This window comes from Pelophylax lessonae (assembly GCF_965119305.1).
Source record: "Pelophylax lessonae genome assembly, chromosome: 1".
Taxonomy (NCBI): Eukaryota; Metazoa; Chordata; class Amphibia; order Anura; family Ranidae; genus Pelophylax; species Pelophylax lessonae.
This window is the reverse complement of record NC_138768.1, coordinates 295797502-295819151: the sequence shown is the minus strand read 5'-3', so window position 1 is coordinate 295819151 and position 21650 is coordinate 295797502. Positions and strand designations below refer to the sequence as shown.

General features: G+C 39.8%; 1 protein-coding gene across 1 annotated transcript in view; it reads left to right on the top strand.

The window, feature by feature from the left end:
- The first annotated feature begins 5271 nt into the window (after positions 1-5271).
- CRYBB2 (crystallin beta B2) overlaps positions 5272-21650 on the top strand; it is a 56655-nt gene continuing 40276 nt past the window's right edge. The window contains exons 1-3 of the mRNA XM_082246172.1: positions 5272-5529; positions 9946-10020; positions 19665-19783. Of these exons, the coding sequence (XP_082102298.1) occupies positions 9967-10020; positions 19665-19783 (173 nt within the window). The 5' untranslated portion in view covers positions 5272-5529; positions 9946-9966. The remainder of the gene's footprint in view (positions 5530-9945; positions 10021-19664; positions 19784-21650) is intronic.

Below are 21650 nucleotides of genomic sequence, written 5' to 3'. Positions count from 1 at the left end.
ACCCCAAACAACCGAGAAAAATGCTAGACTTTAAATCAAAGGTGAACCACAAGAGACATAAAATCAACAACCTCATCACATGTAACACCACACATGTCACGTATGTCGTGGAATGCACCTGCAATTTACAATATGTAGGACGCACTACCAGACCTCTTCATGTCAGGATTAGAGAGCACATAACTAACATAAAAAATGGCTTTCCGAAACACAGCCTCTCCAGACACTACCTAGAAGTTCATGACAAAAATCCCAAAGGGTTAATCTTCTATGGCATAGACTCGATTCAAGGACACTGGAGAGGCGAAAGCAAAAAGAGAAAAATCTCTCAAAATGAAACCAAGTGGATATATCTGCTCGAATCACTTCAACCAAAAGGACTCAACCTGGATATAGATTTGAACTGTTTTATTTCTAATTTTTAAAAGTTTAAAATCCAGCATATTTATATTTTTATACATTTTTAAATACCAGGTTTAGCCTCATAAATACACCTTTTATATACACACCTTTACACATCTGGTTTATATATATATTGTAACATTATATTATTGGTATCCGGGATGATCCATTGTCTTTTGTATGGCCCTATATGTCAACATATATTATTGTATTAATGAGCCTGTCATTTGCCCTAATGTGCATTTTCAACAATATGGTACAGGGACTCGATAACACTTTTTTTATTCTGGTATTATTATAATATTCAGTTGGAACAAAGGATGAATTTCCTTGTCCTCCCCTTCTTTTGTTCGTTTTTCCTTTTTTCCTTTTTTCCCCTATTTCTTAGTTTTTACTTGATATACATCGCTGCATACTACTTCCTTAAACATTGAGGTAAGATCTGCCGGTCTCCGGAAGTTCAATTATGCAGTCGTATGTATGCAAATCCATGAGCACTAGGAGACACATTTTCTACCCGGCAACAGCTGATGACCAAGTTTTTTTCTATTGGACGTTCGTTGCGGCTTTCCGATTGGAGCTCGCAACAAGTCCCGTTTACCATACTGTTATAAATAGGCGGAGATGGCGTGATGACGCCACTCCTGAAGACGTCACTCCGACGAAACGTACGTAGAGCGTCATCGCGCCATATCCGCCCAAGTGAAACGCACATCCGGTCCGTGGACCGCACGGCATCCCGGAAGTGCGCATCTAGCGCTGTTTACATGCTGTTTATTACTTTATGCTTCTGAGTACCCTTTTTCTTTGATTTAATAAAGCAATTTTTAAGCGGTACTACTCTATATGAGCCTTCTTCCCCCATACATACTCGTGCATCGGTGGACCCCAATTCCAGGAACCTGACACATAGGACTCGGACAGAACATCGAACCATACAGTGACCCCAACAACCAGGGAAGGGACCCCCAGGATTAAATATCCAAGGCCTGATACCCCTGTAGGGGTGATCAACTCTGGTGAGTGCGGTCCAAGGGGTGCGGGGAGCACTGAATGGTCACTGTTACCCGAGCACCTTCCAACTTCTCCGTTAGAGCACCTGCACTCAAGTCACTTTTTGCTCCCCCAATTTGAGGGAGTTTTTTTCATTGTGGGACTATCCTTCTCTTTGTTAATCCCTCCAGTCACTACGGACTTATTAGCAACTGGATTATGACTGTTATATTTTAGAGTGGTTTTACCAGTTTTTTGTAATCTATTATCCCAGGTCTATATATGATGCTATTTATTGTTTAGCCACAAAGCTTTAAGATATTCACAGTTCACCCATATGTTATTAATTTTAGGTTGATCTAATTGAGTACTATCCATTTTATTTATTTATTTATTTGGTTGATATCACTCAGATTTTTCTACGGTTCATTCATTTGTATCACCTATCTCATTCATCTTAAAGTTGTCTTAGCACTTACATATACCCTCCACAGGGTTGGATCGCCGATCATTATTGTTTTATCCACATACACCTTTCACCAGTCACATATATGTTGCACGTGACACTTTATTAAGTTTTTATTTCACATTGGAGACACATATTTATTCGATTCATCTTTTTATCTTACATCGGAGACACATATTTATTTAATTTATTTTTATCATCGTTGAAAAACATATAGACCAATTAGCATATTCTGGCAGCGCCACAAACCTTTTTCTTATTCTTCACTCCTACTATATTTTTAGGAATATAGCATAGGTGGGCTGCAGCCAGTACCCAATAACATACCACAGGCTAAAATAAATTATCCTAAGCGCGGATTCCTTATATTTCAAAACTCATTCTACCGCTACAGCTTATGCTACTGGTGTTTTTATAATGTCCAGTGTGAATCAGGTCTTACACCAGCGAATGGGGCCATTAACGATTACATGCGGGAGACCCAGTCGAGTTTCCTGATGATTAGCTGCAGGCTGAACCCCCTTAGAAAGCAAGGGAGGGGTTGATTTACTAAAACTGGAGAGTGCAAAATTTGGTCCAGCTCTGCATAGAATAAACTTCTATTTCTTTTTTTTTTTTTTTTTTAGTCTAAGCTTAATTGAACAAGCTGAAGTTTGAAGCGGATTGGCTAACATGCAGAGCTGAACCAGATTCTGTACTCTAAAGTTTTAGTAAATCAAGTCTGCATCCAGGGTTAAAAATTTGCAGGTAATCATCGCTTGAGCAATTACATGTGAGCAACCATGATTAGCTGCAGAAGCTGCCAGCTTCTCATTGCTTTCATTGGGACTTCCACCCGCAGTTAATCACTGGAAACTCCTGCTTGATCTCACACATGTAATCACAAATGGCCACATTTGCAAGTGTTAGGCCCCTTTCACATATACGGTCCGTTTGTCCATTTTTCATCCATCCGTTGACGGATGAAAAACGGACATCAATGCATCTCTATGTAAAAACAGATGACAACGGATGATCATCAGTTAACATCCATTTTCATCCGCTTCCTTCAATGTCCGTTTTTTTGAACGGATGAATGCCCTATTTTTCATCCGTCAAAAAAACGGATCGGACGAAAAACGGATGACAACGGATGAAAAACGGATGACAACGGATGAAAAAGGATGAAAATGGATGACAACGGATGAAAAACAGATAACAACTGACAAAAAACTGATGAAAAACTGATAACAACTGATGAAAAACGGAAGACAACTGACAAAAAAACGGATGAAAAACGGATGAAAAATGGATGAAAAATGGATGAAAAACTGATACATTTTGACGTGACTGAACTGATGAACTGAACGGACCGTATGTGTGAAAGGGGCCTTAATGGGGCCTTACAAATAAACTATCCATACACATGGCAATTTGGTAATTCCATGTTTTGTTAAATTCCCAAAGCAGATGAAATCATAAAATGGTGGCTTCAAGCCCCAACCAAACTGGATAGAAAACTCAGATCTCTTGAACTCCTAAAGTTTTTTCGATTGCATTTAAAATAAATATTTCAATAAACTGAACTGAAGCTTTTAACTCATTATTCAGTTCTGACTTCACCACTTAAAGCGGTAGTATACTCCGCCATTAAACTTCTACCTACAGGTAAGCCTATGATAAGGCTTACCTGTAGGTAAAATGAATATCTCCTAAACCTGCACGGTTTAGGAGATATTCGCCCTGAATGCAGCCGCTGACACCAGTAGCGCATGCGCTCTGAAGGTCCAGCGGACCTATAGAGCTCTTTGCCGGCTCCTTGCACATGCGCGGGAGTGACGTCATCGCGGCTCCGGGCCACTCACAGTGCCGAAGCCACCGAACTCAGAAGAGACGCTGAGGGAACATGACAGCTCCCTCAGCGGTGTCTGGGCGACCGTGTCGGGGCTTCGTTTTAAGGTAAGTTATTTCATAATGAGCTAGTATGCGATGCATACTAGCTCATTATGCCTTTCTCCTGCAGGGTTTCTTTTTTTTTTTGAGTATACAATCGCTTTAAGGAGTTCTTGCTTTCGACCGCGTCCGTAGGTTCTGGGCTTTAGAATCTGACATTTACCCATGACTTTAAAGTGATGAAATTGTAAGAATGTTAAAGTTGTGTAAACTGACTTTAAATTAAAAAAATGCAATAGCAAATCAAAATAAATTGTAGTTTCCCTACATTGAAATGCAAAGATCTCATAGTTTTATAAAACTTTACTTTCTGTAATATTAATATGTTAAAAGTACTTACTTATTATTATATTCTTTCAAATACTTTTATTTTTGGGTTAATTTGCATTTATTTTCATGTGCAATTCTGTACAAATATGTATAAGGTGCAACAATGAAAAATTACTCCTATCAAATACTAAACAATCATACTGTTAAAAGTTGGTATCTGGTTGGCCATTAAGGAATATAGCATTAATACTTTCTAGTATTACCCATAGCATGCATATTCTAGCTAGGCTAGGTAAAAAAAAAAAATAATGCAAATAAAAATTCTGATTGTTTTTAGGAAACACTGACGCACATGTTTTTTGTCAGCTTTTTCAAACTCCCTAATTGTTAGCTCCTTCTGTATTGAATTTTATTGTAACTCTACGGTTTCCCTTTATTTGTAAAGTGCTACTCAAACCATTGGCTGCTATACAAATCCTGTATAATAATAAATAATAATTAGCTCAATTCTTGTGAAAGCACTTATTTTATATGTAAAGCTGGACCATGATGTAGTATACTATAATGAAACAATCCTGAAATCATTTATAAACTTATACTTTTTTGGGGGATATATTAACTCCATACTATTAAACTAGAATTGTTGCATTGCTCCCACTAATGACTCTCACTATGCTTACAGCCAAAATGACATTGATTATCAGTAAGTGAACTGGTTGGTGGGGGATTTTACATTTTTCTCTCATCTTAGTTACTGTGACAACACACAATCAATATGATTTGAAAAATCAGCTTTTTAACCTCCAAGGAGTCATAAAGGAAACCTATAATAAGAGGCTGCCATTGCTGATCTCCTTCTGAAAATGCTGGTTGGCTGACCATTTTTTAAATACAATGACATCAATACTTACAGTACTACGAGTCATAGTTACTGACCTAGAACAAGCTATGGTTTAGGCTCTGAGTTTTTTTTTTTTAATCATAGTTTTCAAAATACATGCTCTGCATTCGGAGAAAAGTCTGATAAGTGAATGATTTTTCACTCTAGCCTCCTGGACCGTAACTAGGTGCAGTTTCTGCAAAGGACACAATCACTGGCTCTGAAAGCCCTGAAGCATAACTGACCAGCTGCTATGATTGTTCAAATGAGATGTTCCAGGTCTTGGCATTCAGAGGGCTGATGCATGCAAAGTTCAAATCTCCTAACCAACAGGCCAAACAATGCCGGGCCAGCCAAATGTGAAAGCTAATGAAATAATTGTTCAACTCTATGCTTATTAAAACAATGCAGGCTGTGCATCAGCAGAGCTGGGTTTTCATCGGAGCTGTAATCCAGTATTATCGCTTTGCATCACGCTGGAACTATTTTGTAAATAGTCCTGGCACTGTTCGCCTGTCTACGTCCAGTATAAATGTGACCGGGGGCAGTAGGCCCGTTACTGGAACAAGCGGGTACTGGCATACGGGTAAGAGCTGTGCACTTCTTGGATTTTACTGTTTTGGCTGTGATTTGCCTTGCCAAGCAAAGCAATACACAAGTAAATGCTTAAGACATAAAGTCACACAAGATTTCAGACCCCTGCAAAGATATATTCCCTATAATTCTAATACATCATAAACATAATAGTCCACTTGAAGGGTAAAAATGTATTAACTTCCCTATTGTTTGATTTTTAATCTATTGTTTAGCTTTTTTTATATACACAGTATGTCTTAATTGAAAGAATTATTATAATAAGTTATTTTATGATACACCCAGTCATCAATGATCTTGCCAAGGGTACCTAATTAGTTATGGTCATATTAACTGACACTTATGTGGGATGATACCTGTAAAGTTAAAAAAAGCGCCCAGCATTTTATGTGATTTATTTATTTATTGTAGTTTTGGGCTAAAGTATATGTAATGGCAGTGCTTTTTTAATTCTATTTATTTCATTATTATGACTATTTTTTTTAACTTGAATTTTAATATTGTAGCTTTTTGGACAATATAAAATTTGCCATCTGATTCTTCATTGATGCAACTTCTAAAACACGTGTGCTTGCAACTTGGCATGCTATATCATTTAATTATTTAGATAGAATGGGATAGGTTGGGCCTATGTGAAGCTTTTTTTTTTTTTATTGCTGTCTGTGTCCCCATTGTAGAGATACACCCTGTTTATTTGTAGTGGGGACTGTTGTTATCAAGACAAGAGGTGAGGATAAATCTTCCAATGGTGACATGGTGTCATTGACAACTGTCTGAGAGGGGGATTTTCCTCCTGTTAGGAGATTTTGTGTAACTTTGTGTTGAGCAAGACAAAAATTTCTCAAAGGTTCACAGACAGCAAAAATAATATAATTTTATGGAGGTTTTAATCCTTTCCTAATATATCCTAATACTGTATATCTAAATGTAAAGAAAGTTTTGGCTATACATAAAACGTTAATGCAATTCTTTAATCTGGACAAAATAACCTGTGAACTTTAAACATTAAAGGCATTTTTTATCATCAAAAATATTAGAGTTTAAAAAAAGCTTTGATTGTCACATATTGTAATATCAATAACATTTGATTTATCTGTAAACATGGAGGGACAAGCCTTCAGGTGCAGTTTGACCTTGTGCTCCAAACCTTATTAATCTTTACAAAAAATTGTACCTATTGCTCATGGTGCATGGCAACTAAGAAATTGTCACAGTATTAAAAATAGACAGCTGAAAGCATCTCAGATCTTAATAAAAAATATGAAGGGTGACTTATATTTGTACCCTATGTCAAGTCATTCTCTGACTTAGCTGTCCTATGCTTTAAGAAGAACATGTATGCAACATGCAAGACTTATGCCCCATACACACGTGCAGATTATCTGCAGACTTTTGTCTGCAGACTTACCTTTTCTATGTAGTGCAAGGGCCTGCCGGATTGCATACAAATTGAAAGTGTTTAGGTTTGACCTCATATTATATGGTTTTGGTAAGTCTGCAGACAAAAGTCTGCAGATAATCTGCATGTGTGTATGGGGCATAATTGAAAGTATTGTGCAGAGATATTTGTAACAAGAATAATTTCAGAATGGATCCCAGTGGGGATGAAATACTTGTGAAAAGAGGAACTAAAGCAAGCATTAAAATGTATATAATGAGAAATAGGGGCCCAATTAAAAGGAAAGTTAGGCTTTTTTAGTGATTACATAATAACCGTTATTGTTGCCATGTTTGCCCTAAAGTAATTTTTGATATTGCTTTCACATGTTTGAATGCTTGCTCTTGTATTTATTATGTGTTATATGTAGATATTCATAGATAAACAATTAGAAGATACTCTGATTTTGCCTAGTGTGGGGGGTTGTCCCTGCTCTGGAAGTACGCAGTGATTACTATTAGTGGTAATTGCCTCTGGCAATAAACCAAATGCTTAAAATTAGACATGCTGGTTGAGCCGAAGTCGATTGATGGATCGACTTGGGTATAATTAGCCTGCTCATAGATAAATCGAATCTCGGCTGGTCCCTGCTGAACTGGCCAAGATTTGATCCATCTTTGGCCAGCTTTAAGGTGAAGATTGGGGAAATGGGTAATGGAATAGGGGAATATAAACCCACTTCTCTTGCAAGAACTACTTTTATACATTTTTAAGCCAAGTGATACAGTCGCTGAGGTAAGTTATCAGCCATACAAGGAGTGCATTATTTTCAATGAGTTAGCTGACACATAGGGGGAGATTTACTAAAACTGGAGAGTGCAAAATCTGGGGCAGTTCTGCATGGAAACCAAGCAGCTTCCAGGTTGGGTATAATTAGCCTGCTCATAGATAAATCGAATCTCGGCTGGTCCCTGCTGAACTGGCCAAGATTTGATCCATCTTTGGCCAGCTTTAAGGTGAAGATTGGGGAAATGGGTAATGGAATAGGGGAATATAAACCCACTTCTCTTGCAAGAACTACTTTTATACATTTTTAAGCCAAGTGATACAGTCGCTGAGGTAAGTTATCAGCCATACAAGGAGTGCATTATTTTCAATGAGTTAGCTGACACATAGGGGGAGATTTACTAAAACTGGAGAGTGCAAAATCTGGGGCAGTTCTGCATGGAAACCAAGCAGCTTCCAGGTTTTATTGTCAAAGCTTAATTAAACAAGCTGCAGTTAGAAGCTGATTGGCTACTATGCACAGCTGCACCAGATTCTGAGTGCTCCAGTTTTAGTAAATCTCCTCCATAGACTTGCATTGTGAGAAGAAACAGTTAAAGCATAACTCCACTTTTATTGAGAAAAAAAACATTCCCCTTTGTGTGATCTATGTACATTTCAGAGGTTTTAAAAAAACTTTGTTGCAGATTCCTACCTTTTGTTATTCTGAAGAAATCGTTGTTTATTCCTCTGTGCCTCTGTCCTGAGTGGGTCAAGTGGGAGTGGTTTAATAATTATCTATCAGCTGTGGCAGCTGCAGGCCTCTAATGAGGAAAGCGGCTGGGCCTGCATCCCTTTTAGACATGTTCCTATTAGGGGTATCTCACCAAAAATGACATTTTTATTGTAGGGGATGCCAGAAATCTGACTTGTATCTTAAGCAGACTTCTGGGAAAATTGGTGAGCCAATCATGCAAGCAGGAAATTATGTTTCCGGGGTGTGGTCAGTACACATTCTGTGTACAGAACAGCTCCAGGGAGCCATATTGTATTGCAATTTCAGAAAATACAACAGCTGCAGATTGAATAGGAAAGGTCATTTTTAATAACATTCAATTGCGATATGATTTGTGTCACAATTGTATACACTATATTGCTTTTTCTTTATTTGCTATTTTTATTTCCTCACGAAAGTGGAGTTATCCTATAAGCAAATCCATTGGATAGCACCGCAATACAGGAAGAGCAGCCTGTAAAAGGCAAAAATGGCAGCCCCCATGTACATATATAATTATAAACTACAGATAGAAACAACATTTTTAACACATGTTAACAAGCATTAACACACTTGGATGACATTATTTACATCAAGCGAATTCTCCATTCCACCTTTGTGTGAAGAAAATAATTGAAAAGACTATACATCACCTCTAAATAGCACCATCAAACAGTTGGTTTGTCACTCCCTATGCACCTACACATGCTGCATTTGGGAAGAAACAAACGAGCAACAAAAAATATCAAATCCTATATACAGCACATATATATTTATGTTTCTAACAACATGATGGCTGCTTTTGGACTACAATAAAGTGGTTGTAAACCCTCTCCTTTACCCAGTGAAGTGAATAGCCTCAGATGATACACAGAGATGAAACAATTATCCTACTTAAGTTTTAGATGCATATCTGCTGTCTTTCTCTTTCCACACTCTTTAGAAAGTGCAGATCGTGATAGAAATCTTCCTCTACCAGCAGTGGGTGTGGAGTCAGGGTTTACACTGTGTGAGAGCTGATTGGAGGAGAGGCACCCCCCCCCCCCTCCGCATAGGCAGAACAACAAAGGAACATGCAGAGCTGCAGTCCGAATAGACAAGCTCTCTGCTTATCTCCCTCTAATCTCCCTCCCTGACACATATTTTCAGCTGCTGTTAACCCATATGTCGGAGAGCTTGTCAGAAGTAACCCTGCTGATAACAGAGGAACAAAGCAACAGAAAGACACGTCACTTAGAGCTTTGGCGAGAGATAAGTAAACACTAAAGATATATGTGCTTAGGTCAAATTTAATGAAGGAAGTTTACAACCATTTGAAATTGCCCATTCATAAATGCTTAATTAATGAGAAATCATATGAAAAATGACTTAGCAAGGCAGCCTATTTGGTCCAGTGTTTTTTCCATAAATGTGTATGCTAAGACATCCAAATAAAATTTGGCCAGACAAAGCTTACTTTAGTTGAATAATTAAATGTTTTCTTTTCCCAGGAACCAAATATCAGCATAACAATGGCATCTGACCATCAATCTCCTGCCACTAAACAACAGCAACCTAGCTCAAAGGTGGGTGCAACATACCTGAAACATTGTAACTGGGTCAAATATTAATGTAATACAGAGATATTCATTTCTATGAAGGATATACAGGTGCATCTCAAAAAATTTAAATATCATCAAAAAGTTCATTTATTTCAGTAATTCAATTCAAAAAGTGAAACTCATATATTTTATATAAGTGCGTTACACACAGAGAGATATAGTTCAAGCATTTCTTTCTTTTAATTTTGATGATTATGGCTTACAGCTAGTGAAAACCCAAAATTAAGTATCTCAGAAAATTTGAATATTATATAAGACCAATAAAAAAAAAAATGTAATACAGAAATGTTGGTGTACTGAAAAGTATGTTCATGTACAGTATAGTATGCACTCAATACTTGGTTAGGCCTCCTTTAGCATGAATTACTGCATCAATGCGGTGTGTGCATGGAGGCGATCAGCCTGTAACACTGCTGAGGTGCTTTAAAAGCGGCCTTCAGCTCATCTGCATTTTTGGGTCTGGTGTCTCTCATCTTCCTCCTGACAATAACCCACAGATTCTCTATGGGGTTTAGGTCAGGAAAGTTTGCTGGTCAATCAAGCATAGTGATACCGTGATCATTAAACCAGATATTGGTGGTTTTGCAGTGTGGGCAGGTGCCAAATCCAGCTGGAAAATGAAATCAGCATTTCCATAAAGCTGGTCAGCAGAGGGAAGCATGAAATGCTCTAGAATTTCCTGCTAGAGGGCTGCGCTGACTTTGGACTTGATAAAACACAGTGGACCAACACCAGCAGATGACATGACTCCCCAAATTATCCCTGACTGTGGAAAATTTTGCATTTCATTTGGAAATACTAAGGATCGCTTAGTAAAAGCAGCACATATTACACACATTACACATTGTTAGGCAAACAGTTAACCCCTTTATTGCCTCTAGATATTAACCCCTTCCCAGCCAGTGTTATTAGCACAGTGACAGTGTATAGTATTAGCACTGATTGATGTCAATGTCAGTTAGTGTACCCCCAGCCAGTGTCAGATTTCTCGCCACACTATTACAGTCCCACTATAAGTTGCTAATCACTGCCATTATTAGTACATAAAATAAATAAAAATTCCAGTATATATAACATAGTTTTTAGACGCTATAACTTTCATGCAACTTAAATAATATACACTCTTTTGGATTTTTTTTTTTTTAACCATAGACATATAGCAGAATACCTTTTGGCCCAAATTAGAAGAAGAAATTAGATTTTTTAAAAATGTTTTATTGGATATGTCTTATAGCAGAAAGTAAAACAATTTCTTTTTTTTTTTTTGTAAAAGTTTTCGGAATTTTCATTTATGTATGAAAAATACAAAAACCCAGTGGTGATCAAATACCTTAAAAGAAAGCTGTATTTGTGTGAAAAAAAATTATATAAATTTAATTTGGGTAGAGTGTTGAAAGACCACTTAAATGTCAGTCAAAGTAGTGCAGTGCTGAACAGCAAAAAATGGCCTGGTCATTAAGGGGAGGTTATTTTTTATGTCTGTGTTTCACAGATTTCTGTTAACTGGAGGTGCAAAAGGATTTGATTCACAGAGGATATCTTGGAAAGCTGATAACACTGTCTGAAATTTCAGTTAATTTCATTACACGGGAAGTAACAAGAACACTAGATTTCTGGTCAACTATTATTTTTTGCACTTGCAGAAAATGTATTTAGTCTGAGTTGTTGAGTTCTAGATATATTTTATAGGGTTAGTAATCTCTGTTCACTACTAGGGATGAGCCCAACTGCCCTGAGTTTAGTTCAAACATTGTTTGCCAAACTTTAAGGAGTTTTTTGGTACTGAACCCCATTGAAATAAATGGTGAAAAGCACCTTGTTCCATGGCAAAGCACCTCACATGTAGACAAGGACAAGGGCATCTTCACCACAATGCTAGCGGCTGGTTGTGGGGGTCTACAGGCAGAGGGCTAATAGGAATCTGGAAGCCCTTTTTATTATTAGGGGATTGGCCCAGATACCACCTCCTCTCGTGAATGAGTATGAGGTGCAAAGTACATGTACTCATTAACAAAGAAAATGACCTAGAAGTAAAGACATCCACACGTTTGACTAGTCATTCAAAAAATAAAAATCCTCATCATCAAATCATCAATCATAATGCCCGCCAACTTTCTGTAAAAGCTCTATGTCATCAGGTATATAAGGGAAAGGGTCAGTGGCAATATTTGGGATGCAGCAAGTGCAAGCACCTGCTACTGGTTTTGTAACCAGTGACATATAGAAGCAGCGGAAATGGCCAAGGTTCAGTATAAACCTCAGTTCGGACTGAACCATTAGCTCATCCCTATTCTCTACCAGTCTCATGTAACACATCTGCAGTCCTTGGTTATTTGTTGTACAATATTCCCAGTCTCTGAACATTCCTGAAGCATGCCTGCAATCTTTGAATATCTGCTTCAGCATGTCCCTAGTCTTTGATTATTTCATATACAATGGTCTCTAAAGCCCCGTACACACGTACTGATCGTCGGCCGAACGATCGGCCGTCTTTTGTCCAGGGCTGTCCTGTCTGTTGAAAACTGCAAAAGACTACACACGAATTTTGTCCGCCAACAACAGCTGACTGCAGAAGTGATGTCATGTGATGGTTAACTTTCCGTGTGTTTTTTCTTTTCTGAGCATGCCCAGTCTTGCTAATCTGCTGTCTGTCGGCCAAAATCTGTACTGACTGGCGAACAATCGGCCGTTCTGGTGACGGCCAACAAATATTTTAAAGTCTGCACGACAGATTCTGTTCGGCTGAAAATGCGCTGTCGGCTGTCGGAAGCATCATACTAACAAGCCTACAATCGGCCGATCGGTCGGCAGATGAATATTTACGGCCCACAATCGGTACGTGTGTACGGGGCTTTACAGTCTTTTATAGCATTGCAGGTTCCAAATATCCTGTGCATCCCTTTGGCACATATTTTTGTAACATTATAAATGCTGAAAGTTATTTGCTGCCCCATATATGTAGTTTATTGAACACCACTACTATAAAGACCAAAGTACTTTTGTTTGTGACTAGGCCTGAATGTATATACTTATTATCTTGAGTACATCATTTTATATACTTATATACTACTATATATATTGATATACTCCTATTAAATGCAGTTTTTGTCTATCACTCCAAATTATTGCATATTGGCACTGTATGGTTCTTCAGTTATGCATGAGCTTCACATTCATAAATTCACTAAATGTCATGCTGTATGATGATAAAAGACAAGGAAATGATAATTAAAAAGTGTTGAGTTTTACGGTTAACACAGGAAACAGGAGGATGGACATGCACTGAAAATATAGAAGATAGCAGTCAATATGACCTTAGAACAATTCTGCTAACATTTTCACACTGAAGATATTTCAGTAGCAGTGTTACAACAAACAAGAAATCTCATGACCTTAGGGGCAATTCAGTTAGATAACATAAATGAAGGAATTCGTAAGATAACAATAATGAAACCTTTCTGGCTTCATGAGGGTTACTAACAACTATTTGAATCCATATGCATACAGTGTGACCTTATGTGTTCTCCTGGAATAGATTGACAAACACAAAATTTGTCTTTGTGGAAATAAGGCAGATTAATCCCCTTAATGCATTTATATTTATGTTTGAAACAGCAAGCCTGGCAACCGTAAAGAGTCAATCTGATAACATTAAAGAGGCATGAATGTCTTCTGTCATTTGTCTTGATAGGTTTGCAGGTACCTTTCTTCTAGGAGACATTCATTAATTTTTGTAGATAAATACAAGGCTTTGCCTTATCATGTGTGTTTGTGTGTGGGTTGGTTTTCCATCCTACTTGTTTAATGAATGACATTCATAACTTAAATTAGCTTATAAGGACAAAATTATAGCCACTGAAGCTCAAGTGACTGCCTTGGGACCCATGAGCACAGCAAACCTTCTTTATGTGGCTGTGTGATATTAAATAATTGTGAGACTGTAAAATATTTATGTACTATTGCACCTGTGCCAGTGTTATCTACAAAGTACACAGCTCTCAGCGGTGGGATTATGCTGATTTGAGGGATAGGAATCCCATAATAACTAATCCCATTGCGGAGCTGGATTTGTAGCACTTATCCCCCAAAGGAGCCATTTGATGTGTGGGCTTTGCTGTTCTTGTGCCCATGACTCTGTGAACAGCTCTTACACACCTGGCTGGGCTAAGGATATATTTGCATATACCTGTGCATTGTGTGAGTGTGTGTCTATATATATATATAGATAGATATATATGTATATATGTATGTATATATAGCCCCCATTGACCTGAACAGGGGTTACTAGCCTACATTTAGTTTTTGGCAGGGTGGTAGTCAGCCAAGACTAATGTGTAGTCTTTCCCTAAACTCAGTGGGGTTGTGATTTCTCATTGTCAGTAGTAGATGTCACACTGGTATCACTGGTCATAGCAGGAGATTTTATAAACAAATTTGAGTTATGAATATTTATATTTCCTTCACCCAATCCAGCAGGAGGTTTAGGCCACTGGTGCGTGCTGGGGGAGGATATAAATGAGACAGGCCATATGCTCACTCTCTTCCCCTGGGCTGAGGCCTGGGGAGGGGCTGCTGGATGGAGCTCTGTTGTTAGGCCCAATAGCCTGTTTGGGGCCTAATGTGTGCTAAAGTGAAAAGTGTGGGGCCTAACATGTGCTAAAGTTAAGTTCCAAAGCTGTCCTGCCTGGTGTTTGGAGGAAGCTGTGCCAAGAAGAAGACCCAAGGGAGGCCCCTTGCTAGAAAGAATATTCAAAAAATAGTGCTGGGTCAGATATACAATACACTCTCCTATGTGAAAAAAATATCAAATAAAAATTATATATAAATAAATGTAAATAAAGCGAATTATAGCAATGTGAGCAAAAGTCATAAATTCATGTGAAAAAAATATCCAATATAAAGTGATTAAATATTGCAAATAAAGTGCATTTGTGCATCAAAAGTCCCAGTGACAATCAAATCCACAGGATCCAGAGGATTCCTTGCAGTCTCAAACACCTTCGTGGTGAGCAATCAGTTGCTTCTACAACCACCACCAATGAGCAATCAAGCCTCTCACCTTCCTATCTGACCCAAGAGTCACCTATGGGTAAGAAAAAGTTCATAGAGCGCTGACTTCCTCGGTAGGGGTCAGCAAATAAGTCAGCTCTCCATGCCTCGACGTAACGCGTATAGGGGGAAGAGCCTGACAGTCACGAGTCATCACGTCTCTGCCTGCTTTCATTGAACCGCGGTTACAGCTTGCACGGCTTTAGTGCCGTTTTTGTGAGTCTGTTTTTTATTGTTATTAAACACCATTTCTGAGTATACAGAGAGCATTAGACTCTCTTTTTCCCCCCATGTCATTATGCCTGATGGTGTCATTCCTAATATATATATCAGTGATCCGGTCTGTTCCCTGTGAATAGCCTGCCAGCTGCAAGTCCTCTAGTTCAGTGGTTCTCAATTCCGGTCCTCGGGACCCACTAACAGGCCAGATTTTAAGTATTACCTTGGGGGATGCAGACTAGAATACTGCAATCACTGAGCAGCAAATGAGATCACCTGTGATGTAATTTAGTTATCTTGAAAACCTGGCCTGTTGGTGGGTCCCGAGGACCGGAGTTGAGAACCACTGCTCTAGTTGACTCATCCATATCCCAGAAGGGAACTGCTTTATCTGACCCATAGGTGACTCTTGGGTCAGATAGGAAGGTGAGAGGCTTGATTGCTCATTGGTGGTGGTTGTAGAAGCACCTGATTGCTCACCACGGAGGTGTTTGAGACTGCAAGGAATCTTCTGGATCTTGTGGATTTGATTTTCACTGGTACTTTTGCACAAATGCACTTTATTTGCAATATTTAATCAGTTTATATTGGATATTTTTTTCACATGAATATATGATTTTTATCACATGGATTTATGACTTTTTCTCACTTTGATATAATTCACTTTATTTACATCTATTTATATATGATTTTTATTTGATATTTAATCACGGACGAGAGTGTATTATATATCTGGCACAGCACTATTTTTTGGGTTGTGGGGTGAAAACACAGTGAGTGTAAGCTGCCGGAGTTTTCTTATTTATTTTATTTCACTTAATTTATTCTATACACATTAGTTTCGCTGATAGTTTCTTTATATCTAGCCCTTGCTAGAAAGAGCCAGGAAGAAGGCTGGCCTCTCAGAAGGGCCTAGTGACTCACTTGGAGGATGCACTGAAATTCGGGAATATGCTTGCGCTGTTGCCGGGTCAGTTTAAAGTTTGTGACACTTAAGCTGGACATTGATCTTGGTATAGCGAGTCTATAAGTGATCTGCCTGGTATGTGGGACCCCTAAACCCCACCTCCCTAATTTCTCTGCAATAAAAAAAGAGCTAATGATCATCAATTTCATATGTAGGTTGAAACACTGTTATTAACTGAAACAGAAACAGCTGCGTAGGAGGTTTAAAACTGGGCGAGGGGCAGCCAAACTCTGCTGCTAAGATAAGTTTGTGGAAGACAGGCTCATGTTACAGATAATACACCATGGCAAGACTGACTACAGCAACAAGATACAAGGTAGCTGTGTGCATCAGCAAGGTCTCTCCCAGGCAAAGATTTAAAAGCAGACTGGGGTTTCAAGATGTGCTGTTCAAGCTCTTATAAAGAAGCACAAATAAATGGCTAACGTGGAGGACAGTAGACACAGTGGTCAGCCAAGAAAACTTAATGCAGCAGATGAAAGAAACATCATGCCAAAAAGCTGATCTGTGGTTAGTTCTCCAAGATGTTTGGAACAATCTACTTGCCAGGTTTCTTCCAAAACTGTGCATACCTAGAAGAATTGATGCTGTTTTGAAGGCAAATGGTGGGGACGCCAAATAGTGATTTGATTTGGATTGGATTTCTCTTTCGTTCATTTACTTTCTGTTGTGTTAATTCAATTAAAATAACCTAATAACACTTCTATTTCTGAAAGCATTCTTAAAGAGTTTGTAAAATAGAGTTTTCTACCCTAATGTAATGCATGCATTAAGTTAAAAAAAAATCTGTGCTGCATGTGTCCCCCTCTCCCACACCTTATACTTATCCCAATCCAGGGCTGTGCATGAGAGCAGTGGCTCTCCTGGCTCTATCCCTCCTCACTGCACAGATTGATAGCCAGTGGCTCCTGCTGCTGTCAATCAAATTGTGTGACAAGGGAGTGGGGGGCTGAGCTGCCCTATCTGCGTCAATGGTCATAGACAAGGTGGCTCGGGAGCAAGCCCACACAAGTGCCTCCATAGAAAGCTGCTTCCTACAGGGACACTTGCCAAGGAGTAAGAGCCTAGAGCACTAGTGGGGGACCCAAGAATTTACAGCATGTTTTCACAATTCCTAAAATATTTGCACAGTGGTGCAAATATTTTAGAAAACACCGTAAGATATATACACCAGAAAACGACACCAAACCATTTGAGTAGTGGAAAACTGTATTGTAATCAGATGGAGGTAAGAAAAAACTGTACAGTGATCCGGAATCAGGAAGAAAAGATTATACTGGGTCGGTTCACAGTTAAACTATATACCACAGTAGTCAACAATCAACAACTGCAAATAGTAATACTGTAATATTTAACTGATATAATTAACAGGCTGCAAACAGTGAATGTCTAATAGCCCCCTCATTCTTGAACTTGCACAGGGCAAACCTAACTATGGTGGACGACCTATAAGTGTTTACAACATTAACAGTCAGTAATGAGCAGTACAGATGCTCTAAACTTTCTTCTGGCCAACTTGTTGGGGCCCAAAGCATTGTGCTGGAGCGCTCATGGTGTTCATGCATGTGATGATAAAGTGGCAAATTTTTCAAATCTGTCCCTCTGCTAGTAAACTGTAGTGTATACCCAGCCAGTGGCCACTCACCAGTTCTGTGTAAAAAGAGGCTTTCCGTCCAAGCACCAAGCAAAAAGTTTTTTTTCTCTTTCTCTCTGATGGTGTCCTCAGTGTCTGGCTCTTTAATTGCACAGCAGGCTTCCCACAATCCAGGTCACACTCCAAGGCTCCAGAATAGTGCCCACTCTTCTTCAGTCCTCTCAAGTAGAGGTTGGCCATTTACTGTCCCCATGGCACTCAGGTAGATTACAGTCCATATCAGTCCTGGTCTTCCTGCAGAAAAAGCAAGCATTCTTCCTTTCCCAGCCTGGGAAAACAACTCCAGCTCCTCCCCTTTATTGTCCTTGTCATGGGAATTGTACAACTTGTAGTTTCCAGCAAAACTGTGGTAATACCTACAGTAAGTCTCTTTAGCAAACTACACTTCCCACAATCCTTCATGCTTTTTTCTCAGTCTCTTGAACAACATAGTCTATGTCCCCTGATCAACCTTATGTGGATGAAGGACAGAATTAACACTGGATGTAACAGTTCCACGGTAAGAGTCTCTGTTATGATCGTGTCTGTGTATAAATCCTTTGTGGGCATACACACAGAAGCAGCAGCAGAAGACTGCAGCTGCTCATCTCCTGCCATCTAAGTACCGGGCTACATATACACAACTATTGACACCCAAAGGAACTCCTTTCTGCTAAGATCACCTCTTTTTTTCATAGGCCGTATACTGACCATATACATTTATTTTTAGATATAATTTTCTGCTGATGATGGGATACAAATGCGTGGTTACAGCCAGAAACCACCTATTTGCCCCCCAACCGCTTTTTATGCTTACGGTGCCTAATGGTAGATGTTATCCTGTCCTACATCTGAGCCCATGTAATTAGGTTAACCCATGCCTGCTCTGCTTGTAATCAAAATGATGCATCTAAAGCCTTTATTGGTTGTAAATACTATTATATACACTTTAAACCATTCTTGTAAATTGAGGATTACATACAAAATGTATCCATTTTTTGCTTTATTCAAGTTTGCAGGCCAAATGAAGAACCTCATTGAGTTTGAAAATGTAAGGCTGCCCATAGATGGATCAGTGTTTTCCTTCACTGAGCTGGTTAAAACTCATCCACATATTGTGACAGCGGAGAAACTTCCCTGCTATTAGAATACACTGATCAGCTCTGCAGCTCTGATCAAATGGGGAAAATCCAACAGAGCGGTAGATCCACTTCTGTTTAACCACGGAGGCCATATATGGATTGAAATTATGATCCACATATGACCAGCTTTAGTTTTGGTACATAATTAATGCCCCAGGCTCTCTTTATTGGTGATAGCTTTAAAAATATATCTGCCATGCAGACACAACCCTGGCCTGCCCTTATATAGACAATCCTTAGCTTTCTCTCCTCGTTGTCTGCAAAATGGACTTCGCAGCTGTGTTGGGCACTGCATTTCAATATAATGAGTGTAGCCGTTCAATTCAATGAAATAAATCATCACATATATAAAGTTTGGCATATGGACAGCAGAGTACACATTGAAGAGTAACCTTGACCCAACTTGTAACTACTGATCAGCTCTAGCCTCTAGCCCTATAGGGCAATGTATTTACATGGGATTTAGGATTTTTAGCGCAAGCACTGATGAGGAGGTGTATTGTATAACTAAACCTACACTTTAAATATGAAAACAATGTTAACATTTCTTTTAAATTTGTACATATTCTAAGAACATCGAAAATCTTTTGCCTTTCAGATTGTCCTCTTTGAGCAAGAAAACTTCCAAGGCCGCTGCCATGAACTCAGTGCACCCTGTACCAGCCTAAAAGAGGCCGGTATGGAGAAAGTTGGCTCTATCCTTGTACACTCTGGACCGTATGTATCAATACATTTTGCTGCAGTTATAGGAACCTTAGAAGGTTACTGATTGCATTAAAAACTATATTTACCATTGAGGCTTATGAGAATATACATCTAAGATAATACTGCACAGGAAATATAATGTGACTAGCAACTCTTTTTACAAATGAACTAGATATTTGATTTGAAATTATCAATGATCAACGTAACCTTGTTTAGAAAGGGGGCTTTTGTAATAAGAAGCATGAACTTAAGTAACTTACAGTGAGGCTGGCCATACATTATGCAATTTTCATGTTCAATTTCCTTGAGATTTGCCTTTACCTATGTGGTGCAACGACCCTCCCAATTGTATACAAATTGAAAGTGTTCAGGTTTGACCTCATATTATATGGTATTGGTAAATCTAAAGTTGTCCAAGAAAATTGTATAATGTATGGCCAGCCTAAGGGTCCTTTCACATGGTCCGCCTCCTTTGGCAGACTCCGTGCTGCTCAGCGGGGGATCGATCCGCCAATCCCCGCTGAGCAGGCAGGTGACAGCTCCCTCTCTGCTCTGTGTGCAGAGAGGGAGGTGTCAGAGCCCCGCTGCTCTCTATGGTGGAATCGGATCAGAAGAGGCCCTCTGTCCGCTCTCATCCGATCCCATCCGATCCCCTGGACGGATGGAAAATAGGGTTTTCATCTGTCCTGATTTCACGGACAAGATCGGAATCGGATAGCAGTGGGTGTCAGCAGGGATGTCTCCGCTGACATCCGCTGCCCCATAGGGATGCATGGAGGATCCGATCAGATCTGCCTAAAAAACTGACAGGCGGATCTGATCGAATCGTTCGTGTGAAATCATTTGTTATAACTGTTTCAGAGTCTGTGTCACCAGGTTTTTGTTCATGTTAGACTGGTTTTGTATCCTAATACAAGTCTATGGGCTCTTTCACACGGGCGGTCCGATCAGATCCGCCTGTCAGTTTTTTAGGCGGATCTGATCGGATCCTCCATGCAGCTCTATGGGGCAGCGGGAGTCAGCGGAGACACCTCCGCTGACACCCGCTGCCATCCGCATCCGATCCTGTGCTGAAATCTGGACGGATGGAAACCCTATTTTTCCATCCGTTCAGTAATCGGAGCGGAGCGGATCGGATGAGAGCGGACAAGCGGTCCGCTCTCATCCGATCCCCCATAGAGGGCAGCGGGTGCTGAGACACCTCCCTCTCCGCTCTGCAAGCGGAGACGGAGCTGTCATCCGCACGGCTCAGCGGGGATCGCGGATCGATCCCCGCTGAGCAACACGGATCCGCCTTCTTTGTCTTTCTAAACAACTACTGCATTATATACCATGTTATGAGCGGAAAAAAGTTTGATTTTGACATTTTTCATATACTATGGCTAGGGCCAGCTCTACTACTGGGTGAGCTAAGCAGCTGGTTTCCCTACTCTCCGCTGGCTTCTGGGGGCAGGTGGGATGTTGGGGGTTGTCTGGGCCACTGCTGGTCACTTCCTCTTCCTCCTCCTCTAATTCCATGTAAGGTGGGCGCCAGGTCTCCCAGGCGTTGGAGACCTTCTGATAGGGCTCCCTTTCAGGCAAAACAGTGGTGAGGACTGGTGAAGATGTTGCAGGTGAAGCGGCATGAGCCACAGATCATTTCAACATCTCCATTGTGGCAGTACCTTTAGGGGCATCCCACAAAGCCAAAGGTCACTCCTCAACCTCCTCACAACTGGATGACGGCCCACACACCACCACTGACTATGGCAGTTCCCCGCAAGGTAGGGCAGATGGCTGTATCTCCAATGGTCCTAGAGAACCACTTCTCTCGGCTGGAGCCCTAGTGGGTGCTATCCTCCTCCTTCTCCACTAGGTCTGGAGAGCCCAGGTGTTGCTT